We start from the raw sequence: 24,956 nt of genomic DNA, 5'->3' as shown, positions 1-24,956 counted from the left end.
GATGATTTATTAGCACCAAGCGAAAACTCTCAAGATACTGCAACTTGTTTTAATTTGTTTTGTTAAAAACAAGAGAAATTATACACTCAGGTCAAAAAATGGCCTTTAAATTAAAACAATTATATTTATTAAAAGAAAAATATCTGTCACACAGATTAACAGTACAGTTTATCAACTCTGAAGCAGCAAATTAGTGCCCAAAATGTCATATTAGTTAAAACAAGACTAAATCTAAAAAAAAGATATATAAATATTACAGCATCAAAACAGAAATTCACAGGCTGATAGACAATGGACAAACATGTCAAACTTTCTACAGGGAATAATAAATAAATACAAAAGTTTCTTATAAATGTTGAAGTCACATTTGCAGCAAGCTGACTGGTGCAAGCACTAGATCGTTTAGTAGACAGGTGGCATTTTATCAGTGTGAAGACAAAAAAAAGCTGCTGATAAAGTGATAAAAAAACAAATGAGCTGGAATGCATTTTAGAAGTGATGGATTCAGCAGAATCATTTTCTAAAGAAATCAATGTAAACTGCAGCCCTGCTGAAAAAATGAGATGTAACAAATATATTAAGATCTACACTAACAGATCAATAAAATTGGACAGATTAAATAACATAAAATATTCTTTAACTTCCCCTGATTCCCATTTTACTGGAGCTTTGACTGTAACAAAAAGGCAGCTGCTATGTGGCAGATTGGACCCACTCGCACTGGACTACGTTTTAATTTAGAATCGTAATCTTTGTTTTTTTTTGTTAAAAACAAGTGTAAACTTAAGTTTGTATCTTTAAAATAAGTTGTAAATGTTTAAATCTCCAGGTAAACCTAACAGGTAAATGTTGTGGCTTCAGTTTTCATAGATAAAAAGATTGTAGGCAGAGTTTTCACAATGTTGTCGAGAGTTATTCAAGAAAATCCAAATTATTAAAACGCATTTCATATGTGTTACAACAATAACCATAATTTTCATCTAAATGTAGGACATTTCTTTTAAAATAATGGAAATGCAGCACGTAAAACCAAACTTCTGGCTTATTTACAGCGAGCCGCTCAAAAACAAACATTCAAACTTACCTGGTCGCTTTCAGGGGGCCGATGCTACAAACGACATATTTATGTTCTCTACTTAGCTTATTTTACTCAGTCCCTGGTATATTTACTATGGCGTGTTGTAACAGGAAAAAAAAAACAACCTACTATTATTTCTTAATCTGGTTAGGTTACTTGTAGCAATCAATAATGTAAATTATTTTGACCATTTTGAATGTAAGAAAGCCAACAGCAATAAGTCAATAATATCCTAACGTTTTTGTCAATAACAAACATTTTGCCAATAATATAATATATTATTACACTGAAACATAATAATATTTGCAGCTGATGTAATTTAATAACACAACTATAAATCAGATTATTTGAAACTTTGGTGTTCTGCTCATCAAGTATTAGTAGACTTTTATATTTGAACTTTTTATGTAATGAGAGATTATTTTAAAACTTTCTTATATAATCTCCCTTTCATTTTCTTAGATATTTGAATTTTTGATTTAATGTTTGGAGGAATATTTCTTTTCACAATATTGGCTAACGGTTACCTGTTCAAATACTTCCTTACAATGTTTGTAAATTATTATGTTTTTAGCTTTGTTACATTTAAAATGTTCAAAATTGTGAAGTTATTTGCTATTTTATCAGTATTTGTTGCTACATTAGTCACTTTAACCAAAATTACTAGAGCTAAAATTAAACAAAACTAAATGTAAACGTCCCACAGCATTATTATTTCTGTTCTGATCTTATTTAACTATCAGAGGTAAATTATGAAAAGCACCTTGTTAGTCAAATTATCCTCTTGCTTCATATTTAAACCTAAAGTAAACTCTGATGAATATAATAGTGACCTAAAAGTAGTGATGTAACCAATATTTAGTCAATAATTTTGATTTTAAGTACAAACCGGTTCAACTTGTCTTAATTTAAATACAAAACATGAGTGAAAATATTTCACTACAGACTTTGTTGCACAAATTAAGCACATAGATTATTCTGTAACGTGCAAAAACCAAGTATTAAATGTAGTTGTTGTGCCTTCTTGACACAAAACAATTTACAAACCGAGAAAAATACATTCCCTACTTCTTAACTTCAAAATGAGCCAGATGAAGACAACATCTACAGGATTATTGGCACGTTTGTCACAAGGCTGTCTGTATTTCTACTGGTCCGAACCCAAATAATAAAGCTGTGGTTTACTAATGGAGTACTCTCCTTCCTCCAGGCGCACAATGCAGCTGTGTCTGTGGCGGCTAAATATTAATCTGCAAAACCTGAGAGGAAGTGAACAAATAGAAGAAAGTAGTTGTGTGTGTGATGTAAACAGCCAAAGCAGCTGCATCACAAAGAGACGTTCAGAGTCCTGTTCTGTCACGCATGTAGTTTTTGCACTCAGTGAATGTTTCGGTTCAGTTTTTGTTTCTCTGCAGCGCCTCGCACAGGTTGTGGTTGGGGTCCGGCTCCTGACTCATGATCTCCACGCAGACCCACTCCCCGCTGCTGCTGGACTGTTTCACTGCCTCCACCACCGTCTGCACGTACAGGCCGTCTTCGAAGGTTGGCGCCGAGGCAACCGGACCTCGTGACCATGACCGCCGCTCTTCGTGAGCCTGGAAGGACTGTCTCAGCGCCTTCACCATGGAGCTCAGCCCCTGCAGGTGAGGGCGGGGCATCTCTTTCGCCTCCGGTCCGACGCCACCGGCGTCAGCCAGCAGCAGCTCTTCGCATTTGCTCCCGTTGCGTTGGCCGTACAGCTCGGTTCCCCTGGCGACCAACCTGCCGGCAGATCCGACAATCATAACCTCGTGCACGAACGACCCCGGCATGTTGAAGTTCAAGGTCACGGTGCAGCACACGCCCGAGGATCCGGTTCCACCCATCAACATTTGGAAGAAGCAAAAGTCGTCGCTGGTGACGCGGCGGATGCCTCGGATCAGGTTGTTCTGTTGCACAAAGGTCCGCAGTAAGCCGTGCACGCGGTGAGCTCTGGTTCCCGTGAGGTAACTCAGCAGGTCGATGATGGCGGAGCCCACGATGTGCAACCCGCCGCCGCCCATCAGCTCCTCGCAGGTCCAGCCGTACGACTGGTCCAGGAGGCTCGGACCGTAGACCCGCACGTCACACACCTGGATGTCCCTGACGTAGCCCTCCACCAGCAGCTGTCGCATCGCCACAAAGGCCGGCAGGAAGCGCAGGGTGTTACCCATCATGCTCAGCAGCTGGGGGTAGTATCTGGCTGCAGTCACCATCTTGAAAGAGTCAACAGCGGTTGCAGCTTTCTCACACACGACATTCTTACCAATACCTGTAAGACAGCCGGAACAGACGGAAAGACTCAGCTAAAACTCAACTATTAAACTCAAACAGCACTCATGACTTAGAGTTATATCTCTAAGTCATGAGTTTTTATCTCATGACTTAGAGATAAAAACTGATTATTTTCACATCAGATCCGATTTTAATCTATTATTTTTCTCACTTTCTTTTCTAAAAACAAAATTACAAATGACAGAAAGTATTTTCCAAAACTGATTATCATCATCCCTTCTTTGAGTTGTTACGACAGTATTAGGGCAAGGCTGCAAAAATGTTTTTGTTTAATTTCAACGTTTAATTTTTATTTTAATTTAACGTATTCTTGAATACATTTTCTAATCATGTTGTTTTAATGAAAAAAAAAAACGTTTGTAGAGATCCAACAAAACCAGTTCAATCTGTGTGGTTCTTTCCTCAAAACAGACTCAGTTGTGTCCACAATCATTTCAAAGTCCTGCTACAGGTAATAATTTGATGCTGATGTGTTTGAACATTTAGAGTTTAGTTATTTGTAAAACCAATATCAAATTATAACTTCAAAAGATGCTCAACATTTCTCATTTTAATTTTTTGTTATTTACTTAGTCAGAATTCTCATAAAATTACTACTTCATTCTCCTAATATTACGACGTTTTTCTGGTAACATTGGTATATTTTCCTATTATTTCCACTTTATCGTCATACGACTGTATTCTTGTAATATGACTATTCTTGTGGTTTTAAAAAACAAAACTTAGCCTGGCCCATGTATTGAGTTGGCCTGAATTCAAAGTCCAAATAAATAGAAGCTCTAAAGCACGTTTGTCAAACAAAATGGTGGCTTTGGTTGTGCAATGATAAATAATAATAAAAAAATTCAATTAAACGATAAAATCAATTTATCAGCCAGCCCGAAAACGCAAAATAAATGTAACACTTGTAGGTTTTGCAAACATCTTCAACCCATTGTGAAAACTGCTGGGAGTAGCAAAGTCTACAGTAGCTGTAAACTGAACAAGGTGGAGGTATTTTAACAGACCGAGGGACTGACTGCTTCAGCTGGTCCAGCCTGTCCTTTCACATGTCACACACCGGGTGTGTTCTGCATGCAGAAATGTTCGATAAGCAGCGTGTTAGATCTCCTCTTGAAGGCTTCCCTGCTGTAGACAAGTCCTTCAGCAGGGAAACATTCAGGAAGTTGCAACCAAAACAGGAAACTGAGCTCAACCCTGAAGAATTCCAACAGATGCTTTACACCGACGCCCCTCCGGTACAGTAATGTTAGGATTACTTCTAAGAGTTACAAAAAATATCAGATCAGTTCCTCCAACAACCCTCAGGGGAAACGTTACGGTTGGTGCAAATATTTCTGAGGGAAGTCTCCTCTGCCACACCCAGTGAGATCACAGTCAATGGAAACACTTTAAGATTATGCTTTCAGAAAAGAAAGTTAATTTAATCGTAATTAAAATCTAAATAGTAGTGAAAGTATTTTAAAAAGCTTACCCAGTGCTTTGACTGCAATTTGTCTTGTCATTGAGGGGGGAATATAGATGCACACCAGGTCGACGTCTTGGTGCAGGAGGACGTCGTCGGATCGGCTGGTGTGAAACGGGATGCCGAGTTCCTTTGCCAAGCAGCAAGCTTCCTCTTCGCTTCGTCCCCAAAGCGCATGGACTTCAAAGCCCTCGGCTTGCAGCAGCGGGACCAGCACTCGGGCTGTGCTCCCGGTGCCAAAAACACCAACTCCTGGCAACATGGCCCTGCCGCTTGGCGTTATTCTACACGTGGACCACAGCCATCCATTCCAGTTTCTCACCAGTAGATCTGATTCTTTTTGGTAAAGGTAGAGAAAGTTACCTGTGAAAATGAATAAATAGATCTTTAAGAATCAACAATAAACATTTCTGTAACTAAACAGCAGCCTTGCTTAGGGTCTCCTATCAGAAAGCCCTTAAAATATCCTGACACGTTCTTCAAAATCCTCTACACCCATCAGGTATATATATAGTATCACAAGGAGGCCTGTCACGATAACAACTTTTGCTGGACAATACATTGTCCCAAAAGTCACTGTTGGTTTGAGACCATTTTCAAGTAATATAATGGTAATAGCAAAATAATGCAAGAACACATTCTCAAATATCAAACTTTTAATTATAATGAACATTTAACACTGGAACTGGAAGACATTTTAAATGCCTAAAATAAATACACAAAACAACAAATGAAACTAATTAAGAAGTATGTGTAAAGAAAACTGTCCTTCAAAAAAGGGGGATTAGTTGAGAATAAAGTACCAGACTGAAGACTTTTCTCATCCAGTTTTTGGTAGAAAGACAGAAAAGAGAAAAACAATAAATCATACAAATGGAAATTAGTGAGCTTGTTTTAATTTATTATGCGACTAACTGATTTATTAGTTTTTGGGCAAGTCTAATCATAAGTATCAAAACAGATAATCAACCTTCAGTTGAGGAAGGAACCTTTTCTCATGCAGTGTGCTGCAGGTTTATGCTAGTAGAGTATGAGTGGCTATTTACTGCATGTGTGCAAACAGATGAGCTCACACCATGATCCCAGGCGAACAAAGGCTGTGTGGGTGAGCACCTGTGCACCTGCATTAACCAGTGAAACCAGAAGTAAACTCTCCCCACTCATGAACCAGGAACAATGGAAACCGTCACTTATCATACTGCTTATCAGCAGGTCAAGGCTTTTTCACTTACTGTCACCATGAGAATCTACTGAAGCTGCGTCCAGTCAGGTGGACTGATGATAAAACCAGGTCAGGGGAAAGTTTATTTATCAGAAGCAGAAATTACTGGCGCGTACACATGATATTAAAACAGATGCGGCATACAAGTATTACCCTTATAGGGAGTGTTTCATAAAGGCGAAGAGCTAACCACAGAGAGGCAATTGATAACCATGTCAGCTAGCGCATCCAGCTAGCCGCACAAAGATGCAGAGAGAACTCCCAAAACTCGCGATAAACTAGATAACTCTACACATCTAACAGCATAATTTTAATGCATCACTGGTTCTTGAAAGTCACACACTTAATATGGAACAAGAACGCGAACAGATGTCACAGAGTACCTACCGGTGGGTCATCGTTCACAACAGGCGATAGGTTGAGCCCGGGCGCTGCCCATTTGCTAATGACGGTAACTTCAGTAGCAACGGTTGGGCGGAACCGGAAATACTGTCAACGGAAACTTTTATTGTGGAAAAACACTGAATACGGATTTAAATGCGAGATTCACGCCAGATGAAAGCGTTTTGAAAGCATATTTTGTGTGATTAAACGACCACAGCTCTTTATCTTACAGAATTTCGCAAATGTCGTTCTAAATGTCGTAAAAAGTGGCAAAGAGTCCCATTACTAAATGCCGTTTGCGACCGAACCTGCTCAATCAACCGGTTCTTTTTTACGGGAACGTTCATATATGGTTTTCGTTTATCAATCTTTACATCAAATAGAAACCAAGATCCTACATATAGTCGAATTAAAAAGAGAGACCAAGATTTTCTTTTAACATTAAACATTTTAACAATACAAACATCATTTAGGCAGTGTCAATTTAGAGAACTTGTGAAAAATATCAACGAAAATGTAACAGATCACACGATTAAAAAGAAAAGAAAAAAAAGCAACATTTAATATAAATACAACTTGGAGATGTATGGTATGTATATGCACCAGTACTTGATCAGGACTTCTTCTCATTTTTGAGTAACTGCATCAATGTAGTTTGGAAGCCATCAGGATGTGGAACTGCAAAGATGTTAAAAACGTTAATTAAATTTTTTTTGAAGGGAGATTCTTTGAAGTTATTATCAGTAGTAGTTCCTTTAGTGAAAATATGTCATGTCATATGTCAAGAGTTTGTTGGAGCACTTTCTGCTAGAAAATGAAATCAGCACAAATTGCTCTAAAATGTACTGATGGCTGTACTGATCAAGTAAGTTGATTTAGAATGGTTTTCTGGTTCAGGAGTGCCTAAAACACAAACCCTCAGAGCTGAGGTTGTCTGCAGCTTACTTTTTCCTTTTATTAAATTTTCTGCTCATATAAAGCTCACAATGAATAGCCAGCTCTTTTGTCATTATTGAGTGTAATTTTGTTGATAAATAGCTTACAAATTCACAAAGAATATTCAGATGCCAAGATTTCAATGTTTCCTATTTCTATTAAGAATAAATCATTCACTTTAGGCATATACCTAAAAAAACATTCCTTCTCTAAAATAATAAGTTTTCTTTAAGTTTTGAAACAAAATTAATCCAAGCAAAAAAATATTTTACAGAAAAGATTTGACATAGATTGCAATGTCTTCCCCTGTGAAGACTGATATTGAAATAGATGCGTTTTTTTTTTTACGTTCATCCAGTTAAACAATATTTGGACAGGTTTTCCGTATTGTATTTTCTTAATAACACTAATTTCACCATTGACATAAACAGTAATACAACTAATACTTATATTAATATTTATAATAGTAACAAAAAGATCTTAAGGTGGATGCAACTGAATTTATTTTTGACCACAAGGGGCGCTGCATAAGCGGCACTGTCAAAGAGGACGGGCAAAGGATTCTGGGACTTTTAGTTCTCAGTGAGCAACGGCTGGCCAGATAACACTCCGAAGAGCAAAAGAAAAGACCCATGAATAGTTCGTCTGCGTGAAATTTAGCGTGAGTACGAGATCCACAAGCTTTGCATTTGAACAGCTTTTGGTGGATTTGTACCGAAGAGCAGCTTACTTTGGGTCAAAATAAACAGGAAGTTGTTAGCTTTGTGGGACGTGTAGTTCCGTTTGTAGGCCGCCAAGCTTAATAACAACGCATACAAAAAAAAGAAATAGCTACAAAATAACCAAAAACAAAGGTTGTGCTTCCTAACCTTTTGAGAGAACATGCCCGGGTTCACCTGCTGTGTCCCCGGCTGCTACAACAACTCGCACCGGGACAAGGACCTGCGCTTTTATACGTTCCCCAAGGACCCCGCTCTGAGGGAGCAGTGGCTGCGGAACATCTCCCGGGCCGGGGTCAGCGGCTGCTTCAGCACCTTCCAGCCCACCACCGGCCACCGCGTCTGCAGCGTGCACTTCGCCGGCGGAAGGAAGACTTACATCGTCCGGGTGCCGTCTCTCTTCCCCCTGCGGGGCGTCAATGAGCGCAGGAGTCGGCGGGGCAGAGCGAGGAAGTTGACCAACTCGGCCCCTGCCCCCGGGATCGTCGCCACCAGCGTGCTGGGGAACACGGCGGGCGTCGTCGAGGGCACCATCGGAGGAGAGGTCGGCGACGACAGCATCACCGTGGTTCAGATAGGCAACAACGGGGAGTACTTGGGCACGGCGCGGCTTCCCGCGCAGGCAGAGGGACCCTGTAACTGCACCCCGCAGAGTCTGGTGGAGCTTAAAGTTGAAGACCTAACCGCGGACTCCGGGGCCAACCAGCAGCAGCTGTCTGTCCAGTACCTGAGTGTGACCAGCAGCCCGCTGGACCACTCGTACTCCCTGACCACCGGCACGACGTCTGCGGAGCTGCTGCGGAAGCTGAACGAGCAGCGGGACATCATCGCGCTGATGGAGGTGAAGATGAAGGAGATGAAGGCGACCATCCGCCAGCTGCGGGTGGCTGAGGCCAAGCTGCAGGAGGAGGTGCGGGAGCGAGACCGGCTGCTGAGCAGCAGCCCGATGTCTGGGAACGCCCGGAAGAAAAACTGATGAGGAGGCGACTGAAGTTACCCGAACCGACCCTTTACATGGACCCAGATTCATCAGGAGGAGTGTGAGGAGTAATCCTGCCCAGTTTTGTATTAAACTAAAACAGACTGCCTGGTTTAGGTAGCAGATTGATTCATCTTACTGCTAATCACATAGGAACTGGACACATTTTACGCCCCCAAGATTCCCAAGTCAAGCATATTTCTAAGTGAAAGGAGCAGAAGTTGAACTCTGAACTTTCTGGTCGCACAGGGGTTTTTGTACTGACTGTTTTGACTTTGTGTCCAGGCCTTTCAGCTTATAGTAGGAGGCTGACCCAATCAGCAGCTTGTGCTTTAACATGAAGGGCACTAAGATGAACAAAACACTACTGACAAGCATTTTCATCATTTAAATGAACCCAGCCCTCATCACAGATGCCTTTCAATATACTTTAAGTTAATTTACCTTTGTTGCTTTTGAAAATATTTGTGCAAGGGAAGAATAGGTTTAGGAAACTCCTTAGAATAGCGAGCGTCCCACAACATCGGAAATGTTAATAAAGGACGTTTTAACATGTTTAAATGTGGGTTGTTTTTTTTTTTGCCTTTTCTTGGAGGAAAACATTTACTGGAGATATGGTTTGCAGCTTCTACATGTAATCTGTCTCAAGCTAGTTTTGTTTTCATTTTGTTATGCCAGTTCATTTTATCATGTTGGACGGAGCGCTTTTTTATTGTGTTGTCTTTAGGGCTTTATGCACAATACATTTTACAAATTTCTTAGTTTGAACTCAGTCTGACAGATGTGCTCCGATCTCCGTTTGAAGTCAATGTCATTGTGAACGTTTTATGCTGACTCACATAAAAGACTTCTCAATGTCAATGTCAAATTTATTCATATAGCACTTTAAAAACAGGTTTAAATCTGCACCAAAGTGCTGTACAAAAATGATAACACAATAAGCTGATGAAAAGAAAGATATTTTGTCCGGTTGTTGTCACTACCTGAGGCTGTAACGAGCTTCTGCAGTTCTTCAGATCCAGACAATGACAGCGTGACGTTTGCTTTAGAAAAATTTAAATTAAAATTTGCAGTGGTTCCTGTAAACTATTTAGAAGCAGAATTTTTTGGGGGGGTTGATTTGTGAAAAAGCTGAACAATATATATCTATATATTGCAAAAGATCAGTCACAAAGATTTGTGCTAGAGATTGAACATAGTCCTAAAGTGATGAATTGGTCCATGTACCAATTCTCTAACTTCTGTTTTTGCTTCAAATTTTCCACACATTGTTCTTTTCTCATGATTGCAGTTGTTTTGGAAAGTGCACCAGTTTCTCCTGCAGCAAAACACCTAGAAGTCATGATGCTGCCACCACCACTCCCTCATCTCCTTTCTGATGGCTGGGTATTCCCATGGTGTTTAAACATTCATTTCAGGTGTAAATAGAAAAATGCTCTGCTTACCTTTTTAAAAAACTCGAAAAGACATAAAAAGGTCAGTTTTGTACACATTAAATACTCCAAGAGATTTGAGTGTAGATCCAATTAAGCACCAAAGCTGTTTAGAAAAGAAGATATTTGATTTTAATTATTCAGTCCCTCAGGTACAGGACCATTTCAACAGATGTTTGGAAAATAAACAAATAATTTGTCAAAAAGCACAAGTGGCGCACTAGTTAAATGTTTTACACGTCAGCAACAATTATATAAATGTTAAGTCAGAAGAATAATGTATGCATTTTTACCATACAGAAGTTTGTGAATGAGTGTAGATGTGGACAAAATGCTAAAGGGAATAACTTAATTACAGTTTTAACTTTATTTCTATGGTGATAAGTCTCTCTGGATTTAAAAGTTCTGATATTTAACATGTATTCTTACATTTGGGGCACAAACCTCATGGTTTTCTAAAGAAATTAACCATTTTGGAACAAAGACAAACAAAATCTTGCCCAGAGGCACAGGTAGCATTTCACAGTTTGTAATGTCACTTGTTGATTAAAAATGTACAAAAAGCAGCTGTGAAACAAATATAAAAAACAGGAATTTCTATAAGTTATGGGTTTTGTTGGTCATATTGACAAAGGTTTCAAACGTTTTTACTCTATAATTGATATAATTCTTATTGAACACAAAACTTGATTATCAACATTTAAGCAGTCATTTAAAAAAATGACATTTTCTGGCTTAAAAAAATATTTCTCTCAAATAAAAATCATAAATATCAAGTAAGAAGAATCAGATTAAAATGTTAGCTGTTGATTCTGGAAGTCAATGTTCTTCTATCTGAAACGATGATACAAAGAGTAGATGAGTTTGGCTTCTTTAAAACATCCTGCATCACATACATTTACCAAATCATAAATGTAATAAACATCAACCAGTATGTGTGATGTGTGCAAGAAAACCAAAGAATCTGACACTTCTGGGAATGTTTTGCTTTAGTTTGACTAAATTAAGGCAAACTTACAGCGTTTTATCTCCAAGTCTGAAAATAATGCAGGTTTAACCCAAAATGCTGCCTGACAGTGAAACAATTCAGACGTAAGAAAGAGAATTTAATGGCTCCCAAAAAGAAATTGTATGAAAATCTAATGTTCCAGCACTGAAAAATCATTTTAACACACAATTGATTTTGTATTTATGGCTTATCACTCACTAAAGTACTAAAATATAACATTTACTGGACTTTTTCCTTCAAGAATTGTCCCAATTTTGTAAGTGATAATAATTAAAGATCAGAAATTACTAGCAAACAGCTAACTGTTGCAGCATGATTTTTTACCTCTAGATGGTGATGAGATGAATAAAAGCTTAGTCTCCCTTCAGCTCCAATAATTATACCTTAATTCAATTCATGACTGTTTCTGATTTCAGGTTTAACAGTAGCTCTCTAATTATTTCTTTGCATGTTGAAATACTTAGTGCAGCTCCTCCATGCAAACCTAAACGCATGAAACCTGTCGTGCCAGTGTGCATGAAACAGAGAAAGCAGCAGAGATGATGAATGGATAGACGGAGCCAGGATCCAGATCCCTAATCTCATCTGGATTTATTTTTTTTTACCCCCAACAGTGTTGCATAATTCCTTAATCCAGCGCTGTCGATCAAACTTACACAACTCTATATTTATTTTGTGTCGTTTACAACTGATGTCTTCCTGTTTGGACCGACGGCAGCTTTTCCTGTCCGGTTCATCCAGTCATTCAGGGAGATGATGTGGTGAGAGTGAATGCAAATGTGACAATACACAGGGTTTGACACATGAGGAGAATATAAAACAGCAAATGTTAGAAATTATTACAACATTTACTCACAATTTGTGGTAATTAAAAGGTGTCAAGATTTGAAAAACAGTTCCGTCTCCTAACATTCGTAGTTTTGGACAGATTATAAACTGAGATCAGGATCAGAAGTCCATGTGACGTAGAGAAAGGAGTTTGAAGGATTTGTTCATGAAGACTCTACCGGGTGATGATTGTGTGTCCCGTAGTGTCTGGTGAAACTTTGTGGTGCTTTTTGATCCTATTGTGTGTTTTTTTTTTTTTTACAAAGATATTTCTTGCTACATATAACTTTAATTCCTTTATTCAATTATTAATGTAACTTCCCGAACAGGTTTTTCCCTCAGCCATTAGACTGATAATCACTCAGACAATTTATCTACCCTCTACTTTTCAATCGATCAGTCACCAATCATTAGTCTATGAATGTTGCCATGACTACATTGCTTAGGCAGAAGCAACATGTCTTTATGTATGAGCATTTTTCATCAAAATGATAATTGCAATCGCAACCTGTACAAATACTTTAGCTCAGTTTTGTTAAATGATTGACGATTTTAAGCTTTGGTGGGACGTGTGGCCTTTATTCTCAATAATCAGACAGGAAACGCGGAGAGAGCGAAGGAGGTAAGACGTGGAGCAAAGAGCTCAAAGAATATTTATTTGTGTGCCACATTTCAGCAACAATTCAAAGTGCTGTCCACAATGAAAAAAATAAAACAAGGAGCAAGCAAGAAACGTCACATTGCAGTGGCAAAATAAAGGAAAGTGACGAAAGTCTAAAAATAGATTACAGAATGAATCAACCATCCAGTTATTATTAATGAACGTAAACTCTAAACAAATGTGGTTTTAGCCTTTATTTAAAGGAATTCAGTTCTTCATTATTTTTAGCATCCAGACTAGAGGAGGATAAAAACTAATGGAAACTATACTGCATCTATTAGAAGGTCATGTGACCGCATTGCAATTATTACAATCTGATGGTCCCACGTCGGTCCGCTGTGCCGCCTCTTGGGCCCAGAGATGAACAGCGATTTGGTGTCCACTGGCGTCATAAAGCAGCTGTTTTCTCTCCGATGGTAAATCAGCTCACAGCTGTTGTTACCGACCGCTGAGGTCCAGCTGACGGAGGCGACATCTGAGCTCATCCCAGTGGCTCTCCAGGGAAAGATTTTGGAGAAACCCGGACCAACATGTATGGAGGGACACTGTCGTACAGAATCAGCTACTGAGATGTATTGATTTAATTTCCTTCTGGGATCAATAAAGTATTTTTGAATATGAATTGAATTAAGACTAGGAGTTAATTAAAGGCACAGTATGTAACTTTTACATAAAATATGTTTTTATATTTGTTAAAAATGTCACATTGTCGTGGTACTACAATAAGAGACATATAATCAGTGAAAAGATCATTCTTCTTCACTTCATCCCTGAGCTACTATTGCCTCAGAGCTCTCGATCAAAAACAACCAGTCAGAGCCAGGAGAAGGTTCTGTCAATAATGCTCATGTACTCCCTGCTAAATGTGCCAAATGTGGCAGAGAAACAACTGAGCATTCATGACAGGCTGTGGTAGCTGAGAGACCAAAGGAGAGAGCAGCAACGGAGGGGTGATTGACAGCGCTAAGACCCTCCTTCTGGCTCTGATTGGTTGTTTCTAGTTAACGATGGGAGTACTGGGAAAACACACAGAATTTTTCCAGAGATTATCTGTCTTATTTCATACTGTCACAATATAGTGACAGTTTCAACAAATATTTAAAAAAATTTTTTTATAGATGTGAAATGGTGCAGCTTTTAGCGGTTAAATGACAAATCTTGTAGAATGTGATATTTTTTTATCCGATTAATCGTCAGAATAATTGATAAAACAATCATTTACTAAAATAATTGTTTAGTTGCAGCCCTGGCTTCTAGTTATTAAAGCATCTCTTTCTGTGTCAACTTGGTGATGAGCTTCTAAAGCTTCGTATTCTGAATCGGTCGATAGAAATCTGAAATTTGAACTTATGTTTAATACAATACATCTGTGCCATCTGGAGGGCATAGAGAGAAGAAGATGATTTACAGAAAACATCTCAAAGCAGTTTTAGTTAGTTTTGAAACAGTTTAGTCTCTAGTTGGGACTGTTTACCACTGCTCCTTGGTGACCCATATAGGTGTACGGAGGGACTGTCCCATGAGCGGATGCTATTCTCCAAGGCCAGCCTGCATCTGCGTCACATTCCCAGGTGAGCTGGATGAACTTATCCTCGCCGGGACGTCATCCATCTGCTCAAATAAAGTCTCTGAACACCACAAATCCGTTTCACACTTTTGTGTGAAATGTTTCAGTCCAGCACTGTCAAAAATAGCTCCTTGTTTCAGAATAAAAGCAGCATGCAGGGATGTCAGCAGCCATGTGTGGCTGAGAACACAATCACCATTAAACCCCACATAATTCATTTGTGTTTCAAATAAATGCTCCAGATACTGAAATACCGGAAATGAGAATGCTTTAATCCACTGAGCCGTGTTGGGATGCCGTCATTGGTCCCGCTGTACACACACACACACACACACACGCACACACACACCCACACGCCCACCCCCACGCACGCTCACACACACACTGACTGCCATGACATCCTCTTTGCGCTGCATGATGCATTGGTCTCTGTCACTGTTAATCCAGCTCGGTTGTGCCTCTGAGCATTGTCGTTCTTTCTGCAATCTGCCAATTTCCCAACGGATGGACCACCACAGAACATTTTAAAGCACCAACGTTTTCCTCTGTTTTTGGACCTCCAGCTAGTGGGGGCTTCACTCCGGGTCAGAGGTGGTTCTCAGCCCCTGAACTCAGCCATGAAGTCCCGTCCAGGAGCTGCGGCCGTGCTGCTGCCCATCGCTCTCTGCCTCAGTAAGGATATTACGCTGCTTTAAGCTGGTTTCGTTTACCTTTCTTATTGCTTGAAAAGTTTTATTTTTTTCTAATTTATGCTTTTATCTTACTGAGATGTTCATGTTAAAGTCCTTTTGATAGCTTGAAATAATCTGAAGATAAAAGTTTGCACAGTAAGTTACATTTAATTGAGAATTGTATAAATATTTTGCTGACAGTTTAATGGTATGGAGAAGAATTACACATGGAGAAATAAAAGGAAGAGCTAAAACTGCCTGTAAATCTAGTTGAACGTCAATTCATGTTTGCCAAATTTACAGCCAAGAAGCAGAGAAAAAAAAGGTAAACTTACAACTAAATAAAGTTATTTATGTGTAGATCGATATTAGTTTGGATCGATCCAAAATAGTACCGATAACAAATAGGTACCAGAATAGGATCGATACTTCAGTTTTAGATTCCCTCTTGATATTTTACTTTTGCATTGTAGTTGTTCAAATCTACCTCCAAACATACCTTAATGGAAATATTTTTTTTGCACTTTATTTATTTATTTAGGAATAAATGTACACAATACAGTTTTAATATGGTTTTAAAGTATTTTGTAGATACCTGTAACTTTGTTCAAACTCTGTGCCAAATTTGAATGAAATAATAATAAGAAAACACCTAAGAGAGATGACACATCAAACTCAAATAAAAAGTATTGACATCAGTATCGATATTGGTGATGCTGGCTCTGTATTTATTTGGTATCTGATCGATATCAAAACATGCAGTACTGCACACCTCAAGTTTACTAGCTGACTCAAACTAAAATATTTTGATTTATTTTCTGACATCATTACAACTCCAGCTGTAGGCTATTTTTGTTACAGGTGGTTTGAGAGAAATTTGTAATTGTGAAGCCAATCTGAGTTCTTTTTAAAGTTCTGGGCCCAAATGTAGGCAACAGATTAAACCTCCAGGTAAAATTATGCACTTCAATAATTAGAGGAGTCTTTGGTAATAAAGTATTTTGTTATCTATACTGCTGAAAGTTTAAGAAGAGTGAATAAAAAGCAGAGCGAGCAGATTTAGTGATTTAATGGTTCAGCTGTTTTAAGGACTTTTTGTGGCCAATGTTTTGTTTGAATCTTAATAATTGCTGGGAGGATTGCTGCAGAAAAGTAAAGGTATTTTTCTGGCATAATGCTGAAATACTTGCATTTTATTGTAATGAAATGCCAAAGAAAGAAAGCTGTATTTTTATATGAAGGAGTCCTGCAGTTCTGCCCCTCCCCCACCTGTTGCTGCACAGTGCTTTAGAGCTACCTGTTATTTATTAAGAGGTTCCCAAAGATTTTCTGGGCCCCTCTATGGATTGCAATAAAATAATCCCCAAAAAAGAAAAAAAAAAAAAATCAACTGGGCACACACATCGCTCAACCACACATAAACCTATACACATATTTTGTTTTCAAACTCCATTGAAGTTTATTTCACACTTCAGGTTGCAACAAAACACACTACAAACCATCTTTACAGTGAAACACTTTTGTGTAACTGTTTTTTTTTGTTCATTCATCCATACTGCTTTCCCGCTCCCCACCTGCAATGACACTGCGCCACCCCTAGGGGGCGCGCCTCACTCTTTGGGAACCGCTGGGTTAAGGTAATGATGATTTGAAGCTACAGTTGGAAATATAACCAGCTGAGATCAGTCTGTTTTAGTTTCTTTTTTTTACACCATAAGGGACAAAATATTAAAAAGAAATGATATCCAGTCCAGTTGTAAGCATATCTACTTGAAAACTATTGAATTACTGCTAAAATTATCTGGTATTTATTCTTTGTTTTTGATTTAGTCGTACATCAGTAGCTAAAGGAAAAAACATGGTTATAACTGTTACAGTTATAACATGCTTGCAGCGGTTCCTGCTTTTTAAAATAATAGCAATTACAGCATGGTGTACATTTTATTTTAATTGTTTATTTTGGTTTGATACAAGACAACTGTACGTTAAACAGGGTGACCCATATGGGCTCTAGAATAGTTGTTCATCTTGTTTAAGATATAATTATGGTGCCCGACTGGTTTTGCTGAAATAAATCATATTTAATCTCATTCCAGAAGTGAGTCCAGTCCTACTTCAAATCTATCCCGGCGACACAAAATCTACATGAAACCCTTATAGACATGTTATCAAAGTCAAACCGGCTAATTTGTTCAAATATATAATTTTTTTCCTACAATAGAAAATGTCTGTTGAGACTGATTATTGAAAAACTAGAAAAGGTAGAAAAATTATTAAATTTATAATGATTAATTATAAGAGAGTGAAACATTTTGGGGTAAAAATAAATAGATAATAAATAAAAAGGTCCGTGTTTAAAATCCAGGCATCCGTTATGTTGTTTTTATGTTGTTTTAAACATTTATACATAACTCTGACTGTAATGAAGACAGAAATGATCAGAATCGCAGGGGAGATCCAGAGTTTGACACACGGATGATATTAGCGCCCAGAGAGCAATCAATGCATTAAAATGATATAAATAAATAAAAAAAAGAAATGATGTTCTGGATGCAGGAAGTGATGAAACGTCCCCAAGCTGAGTGCTGCACTCCTGACCCTGGAAGAGCTCACAAAATCCTGCTGTGAAATCAGCAAAACCAGGAAGAGATCTTAAACCCAAAGTATTTTATTCCACTGCTGTATTTAGATAGTTGAGTTAAAGTGCTGACTTAGGGAAATGTGTAATCTATGAGCTGATCAATGTACTCAGACAGCTTGTAAACAGTTTGGCTTTGATGGAGTGTAATCTGTCCAGATGAATGGACTGCAACATCTCTGTATTCGGTTGATCCATCTAAGCATCAGATGGATTTTTTTTTGTTACCAACAAATGATATCTCTTGCTGTATTTTCCATGTTCCTTCATGTTTATCATTAAATATCTCTGCTTTTTCCCTCCTCCAGGTTTGGCTCCAGTGTGTTTGGGCGCTGCCATCCCCGCTGCGTGTGGAACCATCTACAAGAGCTTCGCTCAGTGTCTCATCTCACTCGGGGACAGTTTGGCGGAAACACAAAAAGACCAGAACACACAGGACATCGACTCAATCTGCAGGTGTGTGTGTGTGTGATGTCACTTTTCTTTATTACTAACTCAGTTACACCTTTTGTGTCGACTGGAGTTGTTGTGAATGAGAATAAATTACCAGAAAAATTGTTTTTCAGTGGGAAAATTCAATGATTTGCATAGAAACACATTCAGCCTAATTAAGATAATAGCAAAAAATAACATTTTCAATTGAAAATAAACAGAAAATGTACTCCCATACATATATATGTACAAGTTTGTATTGTTAAAGTGCGCTTGTGTAAATTTTGTGTTTAATATAGATACATATTAGAAAATCTTGTGCTTTTTTATGCCTGAAGTTGGGTTAAGCTTTGTCATATTCTTTGAAACTTTCTTTAATATGAATTTTTCAATTAACATCTATTGTCTCTGGATGTTTCATTTTTGTTTTTCTGCCACTTATATGTGTAATAAAGTTTATAAAACTAAATTGTTTTTATGACAGGCTGCTGGTAAGAAAGAACCTAAATATAAATATCCGATGTAGAATTGGATCTTTGCTCAGCTGTCTGCTGTGTAGACACGACACTTGTTCATCCCCTTTTTATGCCCAGTTGATTCATAAGTCCAAGTTAAGAGGCTTAGCAAAACAAAAACAAACAAAATAAAACATTACCTAAGAAAGCAGCTATGTTTAACTGTAAAATTGAGTTTATGCACTGCATAAGTAGAAATAAAGCTTCAAAAGACTTTCAGGAAGTCTGAAGAAATATTAAAAAAATGTCTCTTCAAAATTGTGATACCAACGTTTGTAAAAGATGATGGGGAACAACTGAAAAGTTTTTTAACGTGGCAAGAAAAGAGCCATTGTTTAAAAACGTGCATTTTTCAGATCGTGTCATAATTACTCTGAAAACTGCAAAACACTTGGCACAGAAGCAGAGATTTTAGCTTCCAGCTTGACAACAAACCAAACCAGGCAGCCAGAGCAACAATAGAAGCGTTTAGATCAAAGAGTGTTCAAAGTGGGGCTCAGGGGCCTTTTGTGGTCCATGGAGTGATTATGTGTGGCCCCCTGGCTACAATTTAAGGATAAATTAGTAGAAAACTGTTGCTTTTAAATTAACATCTACTTACAAAATATTAGAAGCAAGGCGGAGTTTCAGAAAGATCAGGAGTTTTTAAAGCGACAGAGGCCCAAAGTTTTTAAAGTCATATTTGATAAATACAGCATTTTCTTAACACACCTATAGTTACTTGATTGTGCTATGACATGGAAAACACATAACACTGCCCCTTTAAGAATTTTACTTGTAAAATGTTGGTCCATTTTACTGGAATCCGTTCACATCTGTGGTGACGACATACTCTCCTACCGAGATCCAAGCGCTTTCGTTTTTAATTCAGATTTACTCTCCCTATCCTCTCCTCTCGAAGGTCCTGGAATACTTTCCATGTCTGTGCCGGCACCGCCCTGGCCGGCTGTCCAGGAGAAGCAGCAGCTATCTGGGAGTCTCTGAGACAAGAGTCCAGGAAGGCCCAGTTTTCCGGAAACCTCTATGACATGTGCGCCAGCCGGACCACTCTCCCCCCGAGCACTCTGCCTGCACCCGACAGCTCTGCCACCTCGGACCAGACGAACAAGGAGACTCTGAAGGGCCATGCACACAAACACGGCTCCGCCAGCATCTCAGTGCTGCTGCCTGTGTGCAGCATGCTGCTGCTGCTGTCCCTCAAGAGTTAGTCACCCCAAACAGAGACACTCACACAGCAAAGACTCAACAAGCTGCAGGCTTTTAAACTGGAGATGCCACCGTGAGAGGCTGGGTGATTGTTGTCCGGAGTGAATGCCTGCAGCAAAGCTTCTGGTTAAATGTTTATAGATATAAAAGTTTTTATCTGACTGATGGTAGCTGCTCCACCTACTGTGCAGTTCACAGTGGAGAAGATTTCAGAACATTCAATTCTGAAAAAGTTTAATTTAATTTACTGGATTTGTTCTGGTTCATTTAAGATGGGGGCATTTTTGATACTGGGCAGAAGTCTTGGGTCTCTTAGTTTCTTTATATTTCTCAGAAATTGACTTAGTCATTTTTGCAATCTTTTTAAAGATGCCTAGGGAATTGTTTTCCAAGTATTTTGTGTTTTGTTTTAAGCCTCTTATGAAAAAATACCCCATGACACAGAGAATTACATTTTAACATCTCCTTAGAATAGAAAATAAAATAATATAAATGTCCTTTATTGTTCCTCCAGGGGGGAAATTCAGGTGTACCAGCAGCAATGTGACAGGCAGGTCGAATAATGCAGAATTACACAAAAATAAAAATATAAAAGTAGAACTAGCAATAACATACTGTACAGCAAAGGCTAATTTACAAAATAAGAAAAAACTGTAGAGTTAATAAAAACCATAAACGTGCAAATAGGATGATTTAAAAAATGGTATATGTGTGAATAAAAAGCAACAACAAACATTTACCAGAAGTGAAAACAGTCAGTGCAAACAACAGCAGGGATGAAAACACTTATTGAGTCTGTTGATCTAGGATGCAGCAGTCTGTTGCTGAAGGAGCTTCCCAGCGTCGTGCACAGAGTGGAAGACATCCTCTGTTAATCCCTTAACTGGCGGCAAAAAAGGCAGAGTATTCAAACAAACTAAATTTGTCCCATGGATGGGATACTGCCAGTTAAGGGGTTAATGATTTTGTCTTAGTTAAAGTCCTTCTGTCTCCCACCACCTGCGTGGGGTCAAAGGGCAACCTAAAAGAGCATTAAGCGTTTATAGACGAGGCTTGTTGACAGATTTGACTACAAACTGGATAATGATGCATTTCTCAAGTACTGTGTCGGGTTTTCTAACTTATTCTGATCATCTGTCCTGAACTAACATAAATGCAAGTAAAAATGGAACCAGAGTGGAAAAAACTTGAAAGTGAAGTTATTCTGATCAAGATCATTACAATTTCATTCATTTTAGGCAAATTTAAAGAAAGTATGAGATTCTTTTGCAAAGCACTCTACCCATTTAGCTATTAGATGAATATTAAAAGTTTATTACTCTGTGCTAGAGCTTTCTTTCTGCCAACCTTTCCCGCTCCTTTCACTGATTTTTTTTATTAAGTAATTGTTTAAACAATAACAACGACAACAGATCTGAAATAAAACCTAAATCCAGCAGGAATATTTGATAGAAACTGTTTTCTTTATTCCACTTCTGAAGAAGAAAATTAGATTTTTAAACAATGCTTTAAATCCTTATGTACATGTAATCATTTCATGTTTATACAGCGGCAGCTTTGCGCAAAATGTTTTGCTGTGTAGCAAGTTTTAATAATCAGAAAGTTAAACCCTTCTTGTTTCTAAATTTGGATGTGTAATGACGTTTCATCCTCTGCTTTAAGAGTTATCATTCAGTTGAACTTTTTTTCCCAGAACCTATTTTATTAAAAGGTTCTGATTTTAAAAGAAAACTAAAAGAAAGAGGTTCCTCTTAAAGAAAAAAAAAAAAACCTTTTATACCTGTAAATGAAACTGCTGGAGCTCCTTCCACGTCTGCGTTCTTGTCATGGTTTGTTTGCCTGTTTGTGTAAAACTGATTTTCAAACAAATTGCTGATTTAAAGGAGTGTGAACAGAAATAAAGCAGTTCTTTTAAGAGTGAATTCAGCCTCACTTGTATCAATATGCGTAGGTGAAACAAGGAGGTTAAACTTAATACTCTTAAGCCGTTTCATAACCGCAGATTCATGAGCAGATTAATCTCGTCTTTCTCCTCTCATGCACGATGAAGCAGGTCGTACCTTGAAACCTTTAAATTTTTCTTCATCTCCTCGGGTGGAAGATGATTAGCAGTGGAAGATGATTAGCAGTGCATCAGGTTCTCAGTCAAAGTCATTTGAGTACCCTCGTTTACGTTCCCTTACAAAAATACTTGTTATTGAAAATCAGGATGTGTGAAACCTGTCAGACTTCATTTTTCTGGACTTTCAGAGCTTTTTAAAATTCTGTGTAAGACTTGAATTTCCCCTCTGAGGGAGAATAAGGATATTTTTAATCTATTCTGGATATATTGAGAAATTATCTACAGTCTTATAATAAGTCACCATTGACATACAGGAATATTGTGATTTTGTTCCTCATTCGTCATAAATAAATTACATGAACAAACAGAACTTTATCCCCTAACATTTGAAGCCTATTAAAATGTTAATTTAGAGTAAAACTCTAGATGCAGTGTTTGTGTGTAAATGATTCAATGATATAAATTTAGTGATATTAAGCTAGGGCTGCACAGTGGCGCAGTTGGTAGCACTGTTGCTGGCACAGGTCCTGGGTTCGATTCCCGGCCCAGAGTCTTTCTGCAGGGAGTTTGCATGTTTGCATGCTGGGTTCTCTCCGGGTTCTGCAGCTTCCTCCCACAGTCCAAAAACAGTCATTAACCTAACATTAATGACTGATAGGTTAATTGGTTTCTCTAAATTCTCCCTAGGTGTGAGTGTGTGTGTATGGTTGTGTGTCCTGTCTGTCTCTGTGTTGCCCTGCGACAGACTGGCGACCTGCCAGGGTGACCCCGCCTCTCGCCCGGAACGTAGCTGGAGATAGACACCAGCACCTCCTGACTTCATTAGGGACAACGGTGTTAGAAAATGGATGGATGAATATCAAGCTAAATTAGATTTTTCTTTGTTTCATAAAAATCTACCTGGAGATAAATCCTTTCGTAAATACAAATCTCCATTATATAACAAAACAAGAAACAGAAGATGCTTTTATATTTCTAAGGATTTTAAATTTATTGTGATTCAATAGAATAAATAACACAAAAAATAAAAAATGAAGGTAACCAATGGGATGAGAAATCCGTTAAAATGATTTAATTCATGTTTACTGTTCATCTCCAACATGAATCTTAATCGTTCATATTAAGTTATGATGTCATTTACCAAATTGGTATATTGATGATGTCGTCACACACTGTATATGTACCTTGCCTTTTGCCAGGTTTGTTTAATTCCAGTATCTCTTGTTTTCTTTGCACATGTAAGTTGAATTTAATCATGTTTGAATTCCTAAACCAGTTAAATTCATTCACATGCAAGCAAAATGAGTCTGAAATTTTAACTTTTGACCCAAGTCATGCAGCTTAAAAGACTATTATCCCTGATAACAAAGTACCAATGTAAACACCTCTGAATTAAAAAAAATTCCAACAACAAAACACCAAAATGTTCTCGCTAAGTTTTGTGGCGTTTAGCAAATAGAAATAATTTTGGCAAGAAGTTTGGTCTGATTTACCTTCGACAGTGAGAAAAGAATGTGCAGATTTTTTTTTCAGTGTATGTAAATGTCTGGTTTCAACTGTAAGTCCATAAACACATCTAATCTCTCTAAATGCCACCTGCTGCTCGTTTGAATCAGTTTAAGGCTTACTTATTATGACTAAGGCCAATGAAATGGAAAATGAAGAATCATTATTTCGACCTCTGAGTGTTGTAAGATGCAGAACACGCAGGGTTTTTATTTTAATGTTTTCCGTCCACAGCAGGCGCCATGCAGCATCAAGCTTGTCAGGGATTATGAAATTCACGTGCCGTGGATTGTTCTATCCATATGGAAGGATTTGGGTGCATCAGAGCATAAATCTGTAAGCTGTATGAACCATCAACTTTACACATATTTGAATTTGAGCAAAACCAACAATAACAGTTAATTTTTAAACTAACTGTTTAAAATGCAGTACATTACAAACAATTTAAGATTTGTACTTTGTTATAAAGATGGAAGTTTCTTTGAAAGTTAGCTCTCCACTAAAATCTTTACAATGACTAAAGCACGTTAACATGGTTAATCTTCCTGTTAGCAGCTTGAGGCAGAGAGAAGGAGCAGACCAACCAGCCACCATATTAACATTTAACAAATATTGTCAGATCTATAACCTGACATTCTCGCTGGACAAAAATAAGAACACATGGAGACGGTTAAATTTCTTACAATTGAACGGAAAACTCTGCCCAGGGACAACTCCTTATCTCCGGACCGGTGTGCTCCTTTGCAACTGCATATTTATTACATTGAAGCGTGGTTTAAGTTACAAATCATTTGCATAGAAGGAGCGGCAAACAAAAAACCCAGCAGCAAAACAAACTATCAATCAACCATCTGTTCTAAACATTGAAGTGTCTCTCTCAGTATGCAGTTGATTCCTCAAGCGTGACCCAAAGGTCAACGACTCTTACTTCCTCTAGTTAGTCACTAGAGTGACTAACAAACTCAGTGTCACTCTGGTTCCAGGCTGCTTCTAATTTGACACACACATTGAAACAGCAGACACAGATTCTCACAGTCCTAAGTATTTATATTTGTAATTAACATAAAAACCTATCAAATATACATGCATAAAAACCCCTGAGGTCTCATCAGCAACCCAGATTGATCTTTGCTAGCCTGCTGCTGCTCCTGTTTAACACGCTTATCCACAACAACATGGAGGCACTAAGGCAGGGGTTTGTAGTGGCTCTTTGGACCTTCAATAAAGATCTAGATAACGTTGGATAAAAATTAAAAAGAACCAGTTAATCTTTTAAAATAAAGATATAAAAACAAATCATGGTTTTTGACCACTTTAAATTTTTCAGCAATA

The 24,956-nt window shown here is 38.1% G+C and overlaps 3 protein-coding genes across 4 annotated transcripts; 2 read left to right on the top strand and 1 right to left on the bottom strand.

The window, feature by feature from the left end:
• Positions 1–669: 669 nt before the first annotated feature.
• Positions 670–8,576, bottom strand: LOC102222713 (glucose-fructose oxidoreductase domain-containing protein 2). 2 transcript variants are annotated; one of them, XM_023332625.1, is made up of 3 exons: positions 8,497–8,576; positions 4,866–5,219; positions 670–3,368 (listed from the first exon to the last, which is right to left on the bottom strand). In XM_023332625.1, the coding sequence occupies exons 2-3, from the start codon at positions 5,116–5,118 to the stop codon at positions 2,473–2,475; spliced, it is 1,149 nt and encodes a 382-aa protein (XP_023188393.1). In that variant the 5' UTR covers positions 5,119–5,219; positions 8,497–8,576; the 3' UTR covers positions 670–2,472. The 2 variants fall into 2 exon arrangements, with proteins under 2 accessions (XP_023188393.1, XP_005807756.1); XM_005807699.2 differs by lacking the exon at positions 8,497–8,576 and adding an exon at positions 6,466–6,789.
• thap11 (THAP domain containing 11) lies at positions 7,935–9,657 on the top strand. Its single transcript, XM_005807718.2, has one exon. The coding sequence runs from the start codon at positions 8,281–8,283 to the stop codon at positions 9,091–9,093; it is 813 nt and encodes a 270-aa protein (XP_005807775.1). The 5' UTR covers positions 7,935–8,280; the 3' UTR covers positions 9,094–9,657.
• A 5,393-nt stretch (positions 9,658–15,050) lies between these two features.
• On the top strand, positions 15,051–20,728 carry LOC102227448 (neuritin-like protein). The gene is made up of 3 exons (XM_005807717.2): positions 15,051–15,266; positions 18,212–18,359; positions 19,752–20,728. The coding sequence occupies exons 1-3, from the start codon at positions 15,212–15,214 to the stop codon at positions 20,056–20,058; spliced, it is 510 nt and encodes a 169-aa protein (XP_005807774.1). The 5' UTR covers positions 15,051–15,211; the 3' UTR covers positions 20,059–20,728.
• The last annotated feature ends 4,228 nt before the right edge of the window (positions 20,729–24,956 follow it).

This window comes from Xiphophorus maculatus, chromosome 4 (genome assembly GCF_002775205.1).
Source record: "Xiphophorus maculatus strain JP 163 A chromosome 4, X_maculatus-5.0-male, whole genome shotgun sequence".
Lineage (NCBI taxonomy): Eukaryota > Metazoa > Chordata > Actinopteri > Cyprinodontiformes > Poeciliidae > Xiphophorus > Xiphophorus maculatus.
Note: the sequence above shows the minus strand (reverse complement) of the source record. Positions and strands in the feature narration are given on the sequence as shown.